Source organism: Montipora capricornis, chromosome 5 (genome assembly GCF_036669925.1).
Source record: "Montipora capricornis isolate CH-2021 chromosome 5, ASM3666992v2, whole genome shotgun sequence".
Lineage (NCBI taxonomy): Eukaryota > Metazoa > Cnidaria > Anthozoa > Scleractinia > Acroporidae > Montipora > Montipora capricornis.
This window is the reverse complement of record NC_090887.1, coordinates 1,812,068-1,827,393: the sequence shown is the minus strand read 5'-3', so window position 1 is coordinate 1,827,393 and position 15,326 is coordinate 1,812,068. Positions and strand designations below refer to the sequence as shown.

General features: G+C 39.9%; 1 protein-coding gene and 1 long non-coding RNA gene across 3 annotated transcripts in view; one reads left to right on the top strand and one right to left on the bottom strand.

Moving 5' to 3' along the window:
• LOC138048760 (uncharacterized) overlaps window positions 1-3,730 on the top strand; it is a 3,926-nt gene extending 196 nt beyond the window's left edge. Inside the window, exon 2 of the long non-coding RNA XR_011132207.1 lies at window positions 2,898-3,730. This is a non-coding gene — a long non-coding RNA (uncharacterized lncRNA). The remainder of the gene's footprint in view (window positions 1-2,897) is intronic.
• A 2,944-nt stretch (window positions 3,731-6,674) lies between these two features.
• On the bottom strand, window positions 6,675-13,257 carry LOC138049061 (piRNA biogenesis protein EXD1-like). 2 transcript variants are annotated; one of them, XM_068895171.1, is made up of 2 exons: window positions 11,819-13,257; window positions 6,675-8,005 (listed from the first exon to the last, which is right to left on the bottom strand). In XM_068895171.1, the coding sequence occupies exons 1-2, from the start codon at window positions 12,913-12,915 to the stop codon at window positions 7,942-7,944; spliced, it is 1,161 nt and encodes a 386-aa protein (XP_068751272.1). In that variant the 5' UTR covers window positions 12,916-13,257; the 3' UTR covers window positions 6,675-7,941. The 2 variants fall into 2 exon arrangements, with proteins under 2 accessions (XP_068751272.1, XP_068751273.1); XM_068895172.1 differs by lacking the exon at window positions 6,675-8,005 and adding an exon at window positions 8,835-9,474 and having other exon boundaries at window positions 11,819-12,989.
• Between the last annotated feature and the right edge of the window lie 2,069 nt (window positions 13,258-15,326).

Here is a 15,326-nt window from a genome sequence, read left to right as displayed (position 1 = left end):
CGCGAAAAAATGGCACATTTTTGCCTTTTTAACGTTTTTTTTTTTTTCAAATTTCTGGTTGTTATGTGGAGGAATTGCTTTTCTGCGAGTTTGAAAAGAGACACTTAAATGTAGCCAACACACCCATAGTAACGTATACTTTGCGACATCATTCCGACTGGAGTTGTTGACATCGATGGCTAAAATAACTGGTTAATCTCGTACCCAGATCTCTTGTGCCTTCGCTCGCCACAAGAGATCTGGGTACAAGATTAATAACTGGTTTGAAACGGTGGCAAAATGACGAAAAACTGTCATGGAGGCATGATTAGACATTTAGCATGTTTCTTGGATCCTTTTAAGGCTAGGGAAGGCATACGAAGGCAGGCAGGCAAGAAATTTTGCAACAAATGTTCTGAAAATTCCAAATCTCAAATCGTCTTCCGAACAGGTATTTTCCGAAAATTGACGTTGGGTGCCCCTGGAAAATTGGGGGAATGTGAACAGTTAACTTTTATTCGAATAGCGTGAACACTTCTGAAAATAGGCTACAGGTAGCCTATATTACGACCGATTTCAAGATCTGACTGATTACGTTTCCAATTCACGTACTGCAATCGGATATTACAGATACTTAAAACACCAACACTCGCTTTTGTTGAGGGGCCAAATCTCTCTAGTAATATTATTTAAGGTGATTTACTTCATTTTTGTGGGCATGGAAAAGATCTCAAACCAAACTTGTGAGAAGCACTTGCATAGATTTCTAAAGTACTCAGTGTTACGTCACACAATTACTTGGCAGATTTTACAGCCTTTTGCAGCGATCCTTAGCAAGTCCAGGAGCCCATCTGGCAAGTCGCAACACTATTTTTGACTTACCGTGCGGGGACTGAGTGCCTTTTGTGCACGGAAAAATACCTTTTTATTTGATATTGGCCGTGACAAGAACTAACGGATTCAGTTTTCTGAAGTAATTAGTTCATTAAATCCTTCGGTGTACTTTTCACTGTAAAACAAATACTAGTGATCACTAGAGCTGCCCCTGAGAGAAATGTTAGCCGATTGCTTTGTGCAAAATCCCACTTTGGGTTGATTTTCAAGTCATAAGTTATTTCAATCCAAAATTGATCATTTTCATGATCTGTTTCTCTACCCTAAAAAATGGACCAGATTAGCGATTGCAAGGAAAAGAGTGTAATGATATTACCAGTCATGTGAAGTACTAAGTAACAGAAACAACATGTAGGAAGCACCTTAGAAAACCCGGCGTATACGTATAGAGTGAGAACTAATATGGATTGTTCGTATAGATAGACCAAAAAAAGTCTCGATTTGCATGAATGTGACATGCAAAGGGTCAAAGTATGCTCACAAGGGATCAATGAAAGTGAGAAGAAACCAGAAACCAGTAAAATTCATTGTAGAGTTCTGCCGGAGACTGGAGTCGAGCTTTCAAGAAACCAGCAAAACCAGTGTTTTAATGTCGATTTGAAAATAACCTTAGTTTCTTTTAAAAGAAGTTAAAGCTCATTTGAAATTAATAGTAAATTTAATATCCCATGAAGAAATAGAGTCAGAGGCGAATTCTACTCTTTGGTCCTTGGGACCAAGGCTGGGCCTTTCAGCTATAATAACGAGATGATAGGATGGCCTTTACGGTGGACAATTCGCGGTTCAAAGGTCATTAACTGATTGTGTTTCCGAATCACAAAAACGAGCGGATACAGCATCACTGACACTCCTTTCCGGTACAATCACTTCTGTGTTGAGAGGGCCAAGCCAGACTCCCAGCTTGGACCTTGATTCACAAAACGTTTTTATTTTAAAGGATTGACAAAATTCTAAAAATACAATCGTGATAGTACAATCAATTTCAGTTTCCTTTAGTGACTAGCTCTTAAACATATGTCAAAGGTTGATTTTTGTCTGGCTCAGTACATATGGTTTTTAGTGATTTTTCAAGAATCATTTTACTTTTCCCTTGATTATATAATCAATGGCCAATGGCCAATCAGCTTTGTTTAGATTAAAGTTTGCCGGATTAAGAATTTGTAAGCTTGCACGCTCTAATGTACAGGTAAGGAGTAGAGATTATCTGTCGCGTGTATTGGAAAAGAAAGTTCTCGTGGTGAACAGATTTTGATCGAGAGAGGCGAAAGTGTGGCCTTCCTCACTTGTTTCCCACAATCGATAGCAATCAAATCTAACTAAATTCAAGTAAGCAAAAAAACCCGAGAAAATTGACTTTGACATCTTTAAGGACGGTGCCTACTATTGTTACTGCGCATACGTTCTGCGCATCTCGAGATATTCGGATTTCCTATCGGTGATGCTTACTAATAAAGGGATAATTTTTGCGCGGTTTAAAACTATCCGGAGAAAGTACATCTTAGTAAGTACTCTTGGTATCCAAAAAGAAAATTGGGGGTAACCATGCATTTTTGAGAGATAATTGAGCTTCAATTTGAGAAAGAACGTCATACATTGCTTTGTATTTTAAAGCTTTTTACAAATATTACTTATCAATTATCTTTGAAAAATGCGTGGTTACCGCCAATTTTCTTTTTGGATTTCAATAACACTTGTTAAGATCTCCATTTCCTGCATAATCACACATCGGGGAAAAAATATCTGTAATTAGCAGGCACCGTCCTTAAGATGCACAGCAATAATCGCACACCCTGAAAAATGAAACTAAACTGAAAGGTAAGAGAAGAGGCCTAACGGCCAGAGCGATAAGACTCAGATCAGAAGATGCGAATCCTTGGTATTTTTCCTTCGGACAAAGTAATCACAATTATAGTCAAAGCGAATCCAATATTTCGCTGTTTAATTTCGGACAATGCATCTTTGCAAGTTACCATCTAGTTTTATCAGCCGCTTATCACAAACCTGTTATCCTTCTTGGCCAACAGCTATGTCAAGCTTGCGCAAATATTAAGGTGCAAACAGCTACCAAGGTGGTAAGGGTCTACGCAGATACTGGTACCGGTGCAACTCGGGATCTCGCTGTTTTTCAAGCTGATCTAGCTTCCATTCCCTCAAACCACTTCATGATTGGCCAGGTCGCTGTCCGCAGCCACGCCGTTTCTGTTCCTTCGTCTTCTGTCATTCTCGTAAGCCAACTCTCACCAGCGGCTGATTTGGCATCACCGACGAGTTTCACCAAAATTTGGGCGGATCATGGGTCGGTCGGCAGGCAGAATGTCACCTTTTGGCGTGTTAATTGTCCAACAGATTTCGTTGCACTTGGAGACGTGGTAATCGAAAATTACAGTCCACCGTCCACAGCATTCAGGCTGAAATATGCTTGCATCAGGAAATCTCTGTTAAAGCAAGGGGTGATAAACAGTACACCAATTTGGACCGATTCAGGTTCTGGTGCAATTACGGATGGCTCTGTCTGGGAAGTCCAAAATGCAGCCGGCGGTTTGTCGAATGCTGCTGGTTTGGCGGGATTCTTCAAGGTACAGCCTAACTACAACAAACCAAATTATCCAGTCTATGTGCTGCCTGTTGGATCCGTCTCTAGTTTTATAGTGTTAAACTACTTCTTAATTAGTATTTTAGCGTTTTGTACTCTAGTATTTTAGTTTTGTAATAGTTTAGTACATTATATTTTAGTATTTGAGTAATTTAATAATTTAGAATTTTAGTTCTTGTTATTTGGTTTAACAGGGCTATAAGGGAGAGTACAGTTTTTTCTACTGTAATTATGCACCCTATAAATAAAGTGTTCTAGAGCTTATTTTGCTTTTTAACTCGACAAAACACGTCATTTGGGCCCAGTTTGCGTGCGCTTGCTACTGCATTTTGAGCTCAAAACCGGCAAATATCTTTGTAAAAGTAAAGTCTCTGCTTACGAGCCAGAAGGCTCATCAGGCCGGCGCTTATCTCCGGTTTCTGTAGCATGAATCGAAGCGACTAGGAGTATTTATACTCCCCCCTGGATGGGATGCTAGTCCATCGCAGGGTTACCCCCAGCATTACGCCAGTACCCAATTATACACCTGGGTGAAGAGAGGCACCGTGAGAGTAAAGTGTCTTGCCCAAGAACACAACACAATGTCCCCGGCCAGGCCCCGAACCCAGACCACTCGATCCAGTGTCGCCCCCCTCCTTTCTTTGTAGAAAGGATAAAATGTCTGTATCCTGCCGTTTAGGCTGAAACATTGATGTTCTAAGCATACCAAATACAACAAAATACTTACATAGTTTCTACTCTGGCCTGCAATTATCACCGGCGTATTCGGCAAGCATACTGCGACTAGAAAGCAGGTTTATTTACGCGTGGCGCGAAAATATATTACTTCCGGTCACCCTACCAGACACTTATGCTGTCCATACGTAAAGCACTAACATCGTAATTGTAATCACAAGGGGGGCTGAAACCTGGGGCTCTTTTCTCTTTGAAAGGCGCAATAAATGGGCTCTCTTTGGAAGCGATATCCGTATGAGTGCTACAGTTGCTTGGAGAATTTGTTTTGCAATGTAAAGTAAAACGTTGTCAAATTTGTGACCATCAGTATTTAACATTGTAATTCACAGAATTGCGATTTCGTTTTCGCGCAACCAATTATATACGAAAATTCAATATATAAATTAACACTCGCCCAAGTGACGTCGTTGTCCCAAGCTTCCATGTGTACACAATAGAATCTTGGATCTCTCACATCAATCATAAAACGACGGCCTTAAGGGTAGACGTTTTCCCATGGCTTGCACTTACTAATAACCGCCATGCAAGCATATTTTAGCCATTTTGAAATAATTTGCTTAACCTGAGTTGTTAACTGTCCTTTTTCCACTCACTGAGTATTTGTAGCTCAACCAGACCAGAGGCGCGACGACGTTCTTGCTTTGAGCTAGATGAAAGGCAGCATGTAATTTTAGTGAATATGACCAGCGCGCACGTGTATGGCCCACTTAGAAATTTCCAAATACATTGATTCGAAACTTCCCTCACGCCCTTTACACTGCCTACATAGTACAAAAAATATTTTCCTGATCGATAGCTGAAATATCTGAAAATTCGATTGCTCACGATTTTATCATAAACTATCACTTTTGGTGTGAAATAACCTTATCATGCCACTGTAGCGGTAAATGATGAAATACACTTGTACCACCCCGTTAGCGAATAAAGGAACTTACCGTTTTAGAGCAAAATGCAGGTACCGATCCTGAAAAGGTGTTCCCCAACGTTGCAACTCATTGAAAACCGCTTCTGACTTTCCAAGCTCTTGGAATCTCTATACTGGACACAAGGCGGGTTTATGAAAATCGAGACCTTTGTTTCACCATAATTGACAGTAATGTAAAAAAGGGCCAGGGTTCCCAGACACAGATGTCATGCTGAATTAACCCCCATCAACAAACGCGTTTTGACGTTCATTACATTCCCGCGCCACAAATGATGGACGTTGACCAGGCTAGAAGACAAGTAAAGCAAAAGCTTGCAGTTTTTGTCCCAGCAAATTTCCTTTAAAAGTGTCACTGTGAGCCAGGACGTGGGCGTGGTGTCTTTTTCCAGCCAACAATAGTTTCAGGAAAAAAAAACGTCAGCAAGGAAGCATTCGTACCAAATTCCCAGAAAGTTATCTTGTATGGATACGGTACCTCCCAGCCAGCATCGTGCTACATGGAGAGCGGATATTTTGAATATCGGCTCCGATAAGCACTCCTAGTCACACTTCGCGTAGCGAACATTTCTCACCAAGTACAAAGCTTAAAAAGAGGGTCCTGAAGGGGGGCTACCAATCCCATTTCCGAGCCCATTTTTTTTCCGAATCCCATTTCCCAGCTTCCAAATCCCATTCCCACTGGCATTATTCAGGAAAACCCCAGTGTTCTACATAACCAGCTCTTTTGTTTTAACATCGTCACATTTTCTGAAATTGAGACTGGTTACCTCTTTCGAAAACAACCCCGAACGATGTCCCGAAGATTCACTATATATTTTAAGATGGTAATTTCAACTTTTATTTTCTTTGAAGGTCAAGCCTTAAAACAACATCAACAGCAACTTTAAAAATTAGATTTCCATTCTTTTTTTTTTTTTTTTATATATATGTGCTAACAAAAACATTCTCAATAATACATCTTAAAGTACATGTTATAAAATCGTCCATTTCTTTTATGAAGACATTCAATTTGTCAGGATTTTGATACAAACAAATTGAAAAATATCCATTGTAAACAAAGGCTGCAAAATGAGTCGATCTCTATCCATTGTCTATCCAGAACTGTGTATTGTTAACCATGTAATGAGCAAAATACTCATGTGATGTTCTCTAGAAGAGAACCACTTGTTTGAAATAAGCAACTTTGTTCGGGACCATCATCTGTGGACGACAGACACTTTAACTGTCACATCACTCTGTGGACGTGTTTGTGACGTCTTTAAGATCTTACAAAACTCTGCACTTGTGTGGATGTGTTTGTTACGTCGTAAGATCTTGCAAAAATTTGCACTCTGTGGACGTGTTTGTGACGTCTTTAAGATCTTGCAAAACTCTGCACTTGTGGGGATGTGTTTGTGACGTCTTAAGATCTTGCAAAACTCTGCATTTGTGGGGATGTGTTTGTTTTGTTTTAACATCGTCACATTTTCTGAAATTGAGACTGGCTACCTCTTTCGAAAACAACCCCGAACGATGTCTCCAAGATTCACGGCATATATTAAGGTGGTAATTTCAACTTTTATTTTCTTTGAAGGTCAAGCCTTAAAACAACATCAACAGCAACTTTTAAAATTAGATTTCCATTCTTTTTTTTTTTAATATGTGCTAACAAAAACATTCTCAATAATACATCTTAAAGTACATGTTATAAAATCGTCCATTTCTTTTATGAAGACATTGTCAGGATTTTGATACAAACAAATTGAAAAATATCCATTGTAAACAAAGGCTGCAAAATGAGTCGATCTCTATCCATTGTCTATCCAGAACTGTGTATTGTTAACCATGTAATGAGCAAAATACTCATTTGATGTTCTCTAGAAGAGAACCACTTGTTTGAAATAAGCAACTTTGTTCGGGACCATCATCTGTGGACGACAGACACTTTGTGTCACATCACTCTGTGGACGTGTTTGTGACGTCTTTAAGATCTTACAAAACTCTGCACTTGTGTGGATGTGTTTGTGACGTCGTAAGATCTTGCAAAAAATTTGCACTCTGTGGACAGGTTTGTGACGTCTTCAAGATCTTGCAAAACTCTGCACTTGTGGGGATGTGTTTGTGACGTCTTAAGATCTTGCAAAACTCTGCACTTGTGTGGATGTGTTTGTGACGTCTTACGATTTTGCAAAACTCTGTACTCCGTTGACATACTTGCGACGCCTTTGAGATCTTGCAAAACTCTACACTTGTGTGGATGTGTTTGTGACGTCTTTAAGATCTTGCAAAACTCTGCACTTGTGGGGATGTGTTTGTGACATCTTTAAGATCTTGCAAAACTCTGCACTTGTGTGGATGTGTTTGTGACGTCTTAAGATTTTGCAAAACTCTGTACTCTGTGGACGTGTTTGCGACGTCTTTAAGATCTTGCAAAACTCTGCACTTGTGGGGATGTGTTTGTGACGTCTTAAGATTTTGCAAAACTCTGCACTTCTTGCCTTTTGTGGATGTGACAAAACTCTGCCCTCTGTGGACGTGTGCAGTTCTATATACTTATATTTCAATTAGATTGCCACTAAATAAGATTTACAAGATGTTTGAAAAAGGACAAAATAAGAACGTACACCATGATTCTAAGGTTATATTGCAACATACTTGGAAAAAGTCGATCAATGGAAGCCTTTGTTCACTAGAAGACACAATTTTGTTTTAATCGACAGTTTCTACGCAAATCGTTTTTGAAGCATTCTTACAGACAGATACTTTCAAACAGCGTCTTGAATGGCTTAACCATGTTCAAAAGAACCACCGTGAAGAGACCGAGTTTTCAGATGCATCACGAGGTAATATGAAGGATTAAATTTGCCGCGTTCCGCTTCACCAAGGAAGGACGATGTTCACTGTCAGAATTTAATGACAAATAAGGAATTTTCATTGTAACAACGTTAATGTAGTTGCATTTACCAATTTACATGTATTTATACAACTGAGCGCGCCACGACTGTCTCTTCCTTTGAGATTGGCTTTTTTAAGATTGGAAAAGAGAGAAACAAATTTAATGTTGTAAATTCTTCAATTACAAAAACTACATTCCACTTATTTATATATATAAACTATATTAGACTAAAATTTTCGTTTTGATGGGAACTGGGACATTTCCTCTGAATTGCTGGCTGGCAAAACGTCTTTTTGAATCCGATTTTCTGGTAACAGATAAAGATTTGAAAACTCTTCTGGCTGGGAGTTAAGTGTTGTGCAAATTTCCTTGCTGGCTAAGAATCCTAGAGGCTGACACTTGCTGGAACTGAGGATCGGCTTTTTTTCCCACGAAAATTTATTATTAATCAGTTGTGACTTCACTGATGTCAATTTGTTGTGTGGATGGATAAGAATAATTATTAGAAAAAAAAGTCGTTGAGCACTCCTGTGTGACCAATTTGTTTTGTTAAAATATCTTGATGATTTCAAGGTCGTAACACTATCCTGTCACATGTACTCGCTACCGAACGAACATAATGTCAGATAATTTGAGAAAACAAGGTGAGAAATGTTTGTACCTCAAGTAAGAAATGACGGTACCACGTCGTGACACTGAAAGGGTTTCATCGTCACGCAACCAGTATCGACGGATTTTGCAAACTGAGTTCTTTAGAGGAAATAGTGCTATTTTAATTTAACATGTACGCAATTACAAATTCACGAACTGTACTGTAGTAAGGTCCTGTGTCATTTAGAGGCAAGGATGGCTTCTATTCTGTTAGCCACAATCGCAATTATTTTGCTGTATCATTTACAGCAATACATTTAAATACTTGTTAAAATTTAGAATTTAATAGTTTAATTGTAGGCGCAGTTTGCAGTCGTTTTCAGTGATTAACCCTTTCTTTCGAGCTTGCAAGTAAGAATAGCCATTTTGAGTAAAGCATCTTGAACAAAGGTTTGGCGGGATGCGGGATCGGGCTTAAAATCGAGGCGGGATGTGGGATATGAAAAATTTTAAAGGCGGGATGTGGGATGAAGATACGACGGCGAGACCGGGATATGCTCCGTTTTCGTAGACTGGATACGGGGTAGGATAGCTATATGCGGGATAGTAAGTAACCTCAAGTGAGTTGAAGAGCTTTAATTTGCTTGGAGAATGAAGATTTCGGCTAAAAGACCCTAAAACGATCCCCAGAAACCAAGCAAGAAAAGTAAAATAGACCTATTCCGGTAACGCGATTTTCTGTTGTTTGTCCTCTTGGAGTAACAAGTGGCGCTAGTTAGAAGTAACCATGTGGTCAAAGGGCCGATCTCTTTCAACTGCGTTGCGTTCGTTGACGACACCGATAACTTCGCCAACCTCGTCTGAAACCTCTGGCATAATAAACTGCAATAAACGAAATGATATATGAAATGAATCATATACTGAATTGCGGATATGAAATCAAGTAAAGCTATGATCCTCGCAGTTATGGACGCAGTTTTTAGCAATTGCGTAGAGAAGCGTGAAAAATTCAGGGTTTGAAAGGGGTTTGAACCCGCCACCTCGCGATACCGGTGCGACGCTCTAACCAACTGAGCTATGAAGCCACTGACTTTTTCATGCTTTTCTACGCAATTGTTAAAAATAGCGTCCATAACCGCGAGGATCATAGCTGTACTTGATAATAAACTGTGCTGCACCGAGCACCGGTGGCTCAGTTGGTTGACCATCGTGCTGTCACGCGGGAGGTCGCGGGTTCGAACCGGATCAACACTCAGGATCTTAAAACAACTGAGGAGAAAGTGCTGCCTTTGTAATTTCATTTGCAAATGGTTAGACTTTCAAGTCTTCTCGGATAAGGACTATAAACCGTAGGCTCCGGAGTAGGAAATCAGCTGTCTGTTGAAAATGGACACCACAGGTCGTTGCTGACAGTTACGTTCAGTTGCGCTGCATGGGTAAGGCACACCAAAGAAACAGCTTCATTACGGCGCATACCCCTCACTTGAGTTGACTTTCAGTGTATCTTTTCAACGTGTATCTTTTCAACGTTCATCTCGTCCTTTGAAACGTCGAAAAACCACGTAGGAAAACGCCTTTTTGGCGTGGCGAACACAAAATATCTGTATAAGACCTTTCAAAACGTTTGCAACTTTAATTACGCGCGTCATTTTTTTGAATTTTTTTGTACGAGCTAAGTGCAGGCCCGTTTCTACGTTAATCAGTGCAAAATACATTGGTCATCAATTCTCCTTCATAAACAGAGCAACATCGTGCAGTTTTCCTTGCCGTTTGCAAACGTTTGTAAAACACCTCCTTTTCAGACAATCCTGGTCACAAGTGTTGGTACAGGTCACGGCAGATGACTTCACAGGCAGCCTAGACCAGGACCGCGTAAGCCCGCCTGCCCCCCCTTCCCCCTCTCCCCCTGTCAATGTTGATAAACCTTGAAAAACAAAAACCCTTGACAATAGCTTCAGAATAGCCACGTTTCAAGAATTGTTCGCCTCCAAGAACAGTATTCTCCAACTAAAGTGACGATAAGATACCTTATATTACATGACATTTTCGCGACATGTTTATTTCACGATTTTGATGTGCGCATATTCTGAGACACTTAAATTTCGCGATTTTTCGAAAATTATATATTTTGAATCACTTTAATATCGCCTTTTTTAGTAATACACAATTTACATTTCATTGCCAATAATACACTGGCGGTAATACTTCCCTTCCAGTTAGTGCACCTTCATTCCCGCCGGCTCAGTTCTCGATCCCATTCTTTCAAGACATGAACCCTCCCCTGTGCGCTGTCTGCATAATACAGTTAATTTTGGCATAGTTAATGGAGGGGGATGGTTATGAAACGCGACAAATTTCTTTGTTGTAGGTTTTTGTTCTCTTTTTTGGTCTTAACCGTGCACAAAACACAATAGTTGTTTACTCCGTACTGAAGAACTAACCAATAGAAACGTTTTGATTACTTAATTCATGCATAGTGCATGAGTCCAAAACAAAAGATTGTGCACGGTCGTGGACTTTCCAACCTAAATCTTGGAATCTTTGTTTGCTCCTTTGATGTTTGCCGAGCTTCCAAACCATTCCACTACTCATTACACCTACCCTAACCCTAAGGGTTGTCCCTTTGAGTGCGGATTTTATTGGTACAGACTGCAGAGAGGCTCTCAGTCCTACCTCATGGTCTCTGAAGCCGGATGCAATCACCCGAACGGAAATTATAACCATGACATACATTTTCATCCGGGTAGAGAGACCCAAGAGGTTCAGTATTGGAAAGATTATTGACAAACATGTAGGTACATTAAGTACCTACCGTGTTAATAGCCTGGTTGAGTGATATTATTTTTGCCAATCACTATTCCGTAATGACTCAGTAATTCAATTTATCAGCCGGAAGTTTCGGTGCAGGATTTAAGACGGCGTACGTACGTTTGGCTGCTAGCTGGCTAGTAGATTTTACGGTATTTCAATACTGCTGTTTAATTTTTCTCCGTACAGCCAGCTTTACGATAGTAAAACTACGTAAGCTTAATAATGCTAAACATAATGCTAAAAACGATAAGAACACCTTCTTATCACTGTTGTGTTGATTTCGTTGCGCGTGATTAGAGTTTTCTAAAACGATTGATGTATCATGCTAATTTCGGTTCAGGTTGCGGTTATTTCAAAAACTGTCCTATCCGTGCGGCCTTGTAAACGCCATGAAAAATTGGAGTTTGAGTCTTACCAGTAGAAGTCATCCTCTTGGGTCTCCCAAGGTTCGTGGCCATGAATAAATGCGTAGTCTGACATGCCCTCGGGAATATAGACGTAATCTTCTTCTTCTTGGGCGGCGCGTTCCCAATTATCTTCTCTGTTTATTTGTACATCTTCCAGGCGTTTTATCTCCTTGCAAACCCTGCATTTCTGCTCTCCGTTTCGCAGCTGAGTGATGCTGAATTCTTCCCTTGGAAATAGTCGATCGCAGTACGTGCATGCAGTATTCGCAGCCGGAAAATCCAGAGTTCCTTTCTCGGGGATTACGTCAAGAGGAAGGTACGCATTCGTTTCGTAGTCATCGAAAGATCTTTCTGTTTTTCCTCGATACAGATCAACGTACTTTTCGGATGCAACTCGAAGACGAGCCAGCTCTCCTCCGTTCACATCCTTCATCTTTTCGTACAACCTGAACATCGCTGCGGTGTCCACAATGCAGTACTGGATAAGCTCATCTGTCAGGGGTCTCTTCGTCCAGACACTGTCATCCTCCTTTAGCAGCTCTTTTCCATTATCCTTTACTTTGATCAACTTTTCGTCCTGGAGGTACAACTCAATGCAACGACCATAACCATATATTTTTTCTATTTCCTTGATTTTCTGACTACGACGGTTGGAACGAAAACCACGCTTAGCAGGCTTAATGGTAGACTTCGGAGTGCTGGCTGTTGAAGCTGAGGGGTTTTCACGGCGATAGATCACTTCAAGGAGCTGAAGATCCAAGATTCCGCTCAATTTAACCTTGAACTGATGCCAGAGAGCGTCAGAATCTTGTCTGCAATCAAACATCAACTTTTCACGAGATCTGTCTTCAAGGATCTCGTCAAGTCCACTACTGAATACGAGTTGCCCTAATTTAAGCACATCAAATATGAACACTTTCTCCTCAGTAGCTACGGTGATGATAGTAAGCGCTCCCTTCCTGCTCAGCGATTTCCCCTCACAATCAACAGCTACAAGAGTCTTGCGTTCGGTTATTTTCCGTTTGAGTTCAGAGATGGCCTCCTTGAGATCAGCTTCACCATCGATGAGTCTGTAATCAAAATCAGTTGCGTTCTCGCATGCCATTTTTGACAAATAATAGATGTATCCAATGGCTGCGAAAATCGAAGATTTCTGTCCTTTACCACGATTTGGATACGTTTTTACTTAAATTTAACGGTTCCAAGAATTTCACCATATGACTTCCGCTTTTCCATGAAAAGATGCAAATTCAATCCACCAGAACTACCTCGGCGGAGGCGACTGAGACCGAGCAACCAATCAAAATAGTGGACAGCTAATGACAAATTTTACAACATAAGATCTGCGGAAGAAATGTGGTAGTGCACTGTACACACTATGTTACCGGGTTGTAACTCGGTGTATGAGTGAGTGATGAGTCATTCTCGTTCCCAGATCCCATCGTTTCTCTTAGCCGGGGGGGCCTTCGCACGAGAAAACGAAGAACTTTGGAGATAGAAATTCAATTTTTTTTATTGGTGAGCTGGCGAACAATAAAATCTTGAGTCGGAAGTAAAAATGGCCGATGATGTGGCGTGGTAAAATGATCAGACTGTCTTTGTTTAAAACTACGATATTACTTATTGCTTCTTTCTGTTCGACACGAAGAGGCACATTAATTCTCTAAAGCTTCACATAGAGACTCTTCGAATGTAATCCTTCTGCGCTCCGCCATGTTTCTGTTTGTTTGTTGTTTGTTTCAATTACTTTTTTCTTAACATTTAACAGTCACGCGAGCAAATTTTATTCCTTACAATTCCAATACCGTAGAATAACCGCAACAATTACACACACTATTTACTCAAGACGAATGTTACTACCACATAGGAAAAAAAAAGGCTTCCTGCAGAACAGTAAATCTTAAAGTGCCCCTGTGATCAAAAAACCACTTCCTTTTTTCCTTCAGATTTTGAAAGTGTGTTTGCTTAACACCTGACAATTTTGAGCTTTGATTTTTATCCAAAGGCCGTTTACTTTGAGTGTAAGTTTTGGATTCCACGGTCCGCCATTACTCACGTTCGAAACTGACCGATTGGACCTCAGACGGTTGGATCCAGGGAAAAGTGACGTCAGAGGCTCACTAGCTTAAAATTTCAGCGTGTGAACGCAGCTTATTATATATGCAAAGCGTGAGTTTAAAAGTCTGAAAGCCCAAAACCCCCGTGCTGCATATTAATTATGCAGCGTACACGCGTATTGCATTCTTAAACTAATGAGCCTATGACGTCATTTTCTCCGAGATCCAGTCCTCTCAAGAACATAATGTTAGTAATGGCGGACCATTAAATAGGAAAATTACATTTTAAATAAAGAGGTGTCTTTTTGAAATCAAGGCTTAAAACGTGAGTCACTTAGTGTTTTGTCAACATAGTTTTGAGATCCAAAGAAAAATATGAATTGATTTTTGGTCACAGGGGCACTTTAAAGGTCACAATGCTAAAAACAGTCTTAATACCCAGGAAATATAGAGGGCTTAAGCTTAAGCAGTAAAACAGGCGAAACGAAGCGTGCTAAAAATAAAGATAATTAATCACAATATACACATATAGTCTACAAGAAGTTCCCATGTTTTGGTGGCCCCACTGTTTAATTCAATGTCATACTTTGAATTCAGAAAATGCAGGTATTGCAAAAGACAGGGTAGATTTTGTTTCCTTTTAGCAACCCATATATAATAAAAGAAAACAGTAGTTTATTTGAAGTGCAAACTTTGAAGTACCCGGCCTCATACCCAAGACGCTAGTAATTAGTGTTAGGCATAGAAACGTCTTCTGGTACTAGACGAGCCTTCCTCAACCATTCAATTACATCGTACCAAAAAATTATGATGTCTTGTCGCATGACCAGAAAAGGAGAATTAATGTTTCCGGAGTGTCCTTGCAATTAGCGTTTTCTCTTAACCCGATTTTATATAAAAAAAAAAGTACGTGTTAGTGGCTACTCGTCTATGTAGAAATTTAAAATGAAACTTAATTAATAAGTTTAGTCCTCTTAGTGCATCGCCTAGCCAAACAATTGGCAGAATTTCAGTTTATAAGCTATTTTCTATTAACAGTTCACAGTGAGTGAAATAAATATTTTCAGGAAGCGTGCTAGAATTTCAACAAATGAGCCCAAAATCAGCAAGAATGTTTAACGCTGATAAACAATAAAGCAGCTTCTATTTCCAAAACGATGGAATTACCTGGTGATAAATAACCTCGTCTAGCAGTGTGAATTTTTGGCTTTGCAAAAAACAATGGTCAACCTCAAGGGTTGAATGATTGTGATCTTTGGGTTGAATTCGCATATTTCTTGTCGAACTTTATAAAAATTGAATGAAAGAAAAAACAAACTCACAAAAACAAAAACCCGTTGCCTTGCCATCATTTTATCGGAGATGAATCCTTTGTTTCCCGCGCTGTTAGTGACAAGCAAGGTAACTTGATCACAGCAATGTCACTTCCAATTTTGCTATTTACTTATTCAACCAAAAG

What these genes read in the sequence shown, in the direction of transcription:
- LOC138049061 (XM_068895172.1), bottom strand. Translation starts at nt 12,915, where the DNA reads ATGGCATGCGAGAACGCAACTGATTTTGATTACAGACTCATCGATGGT. An exon ending in CAAGAGGATGACTTCTACTG is followed by an intron (nt 9,475 to 11,818) that starts GTAAGACTCAAA and finishes CGTTTATTGCAG; the next exon opens with TTTATTATGCCAGAGGTTTC.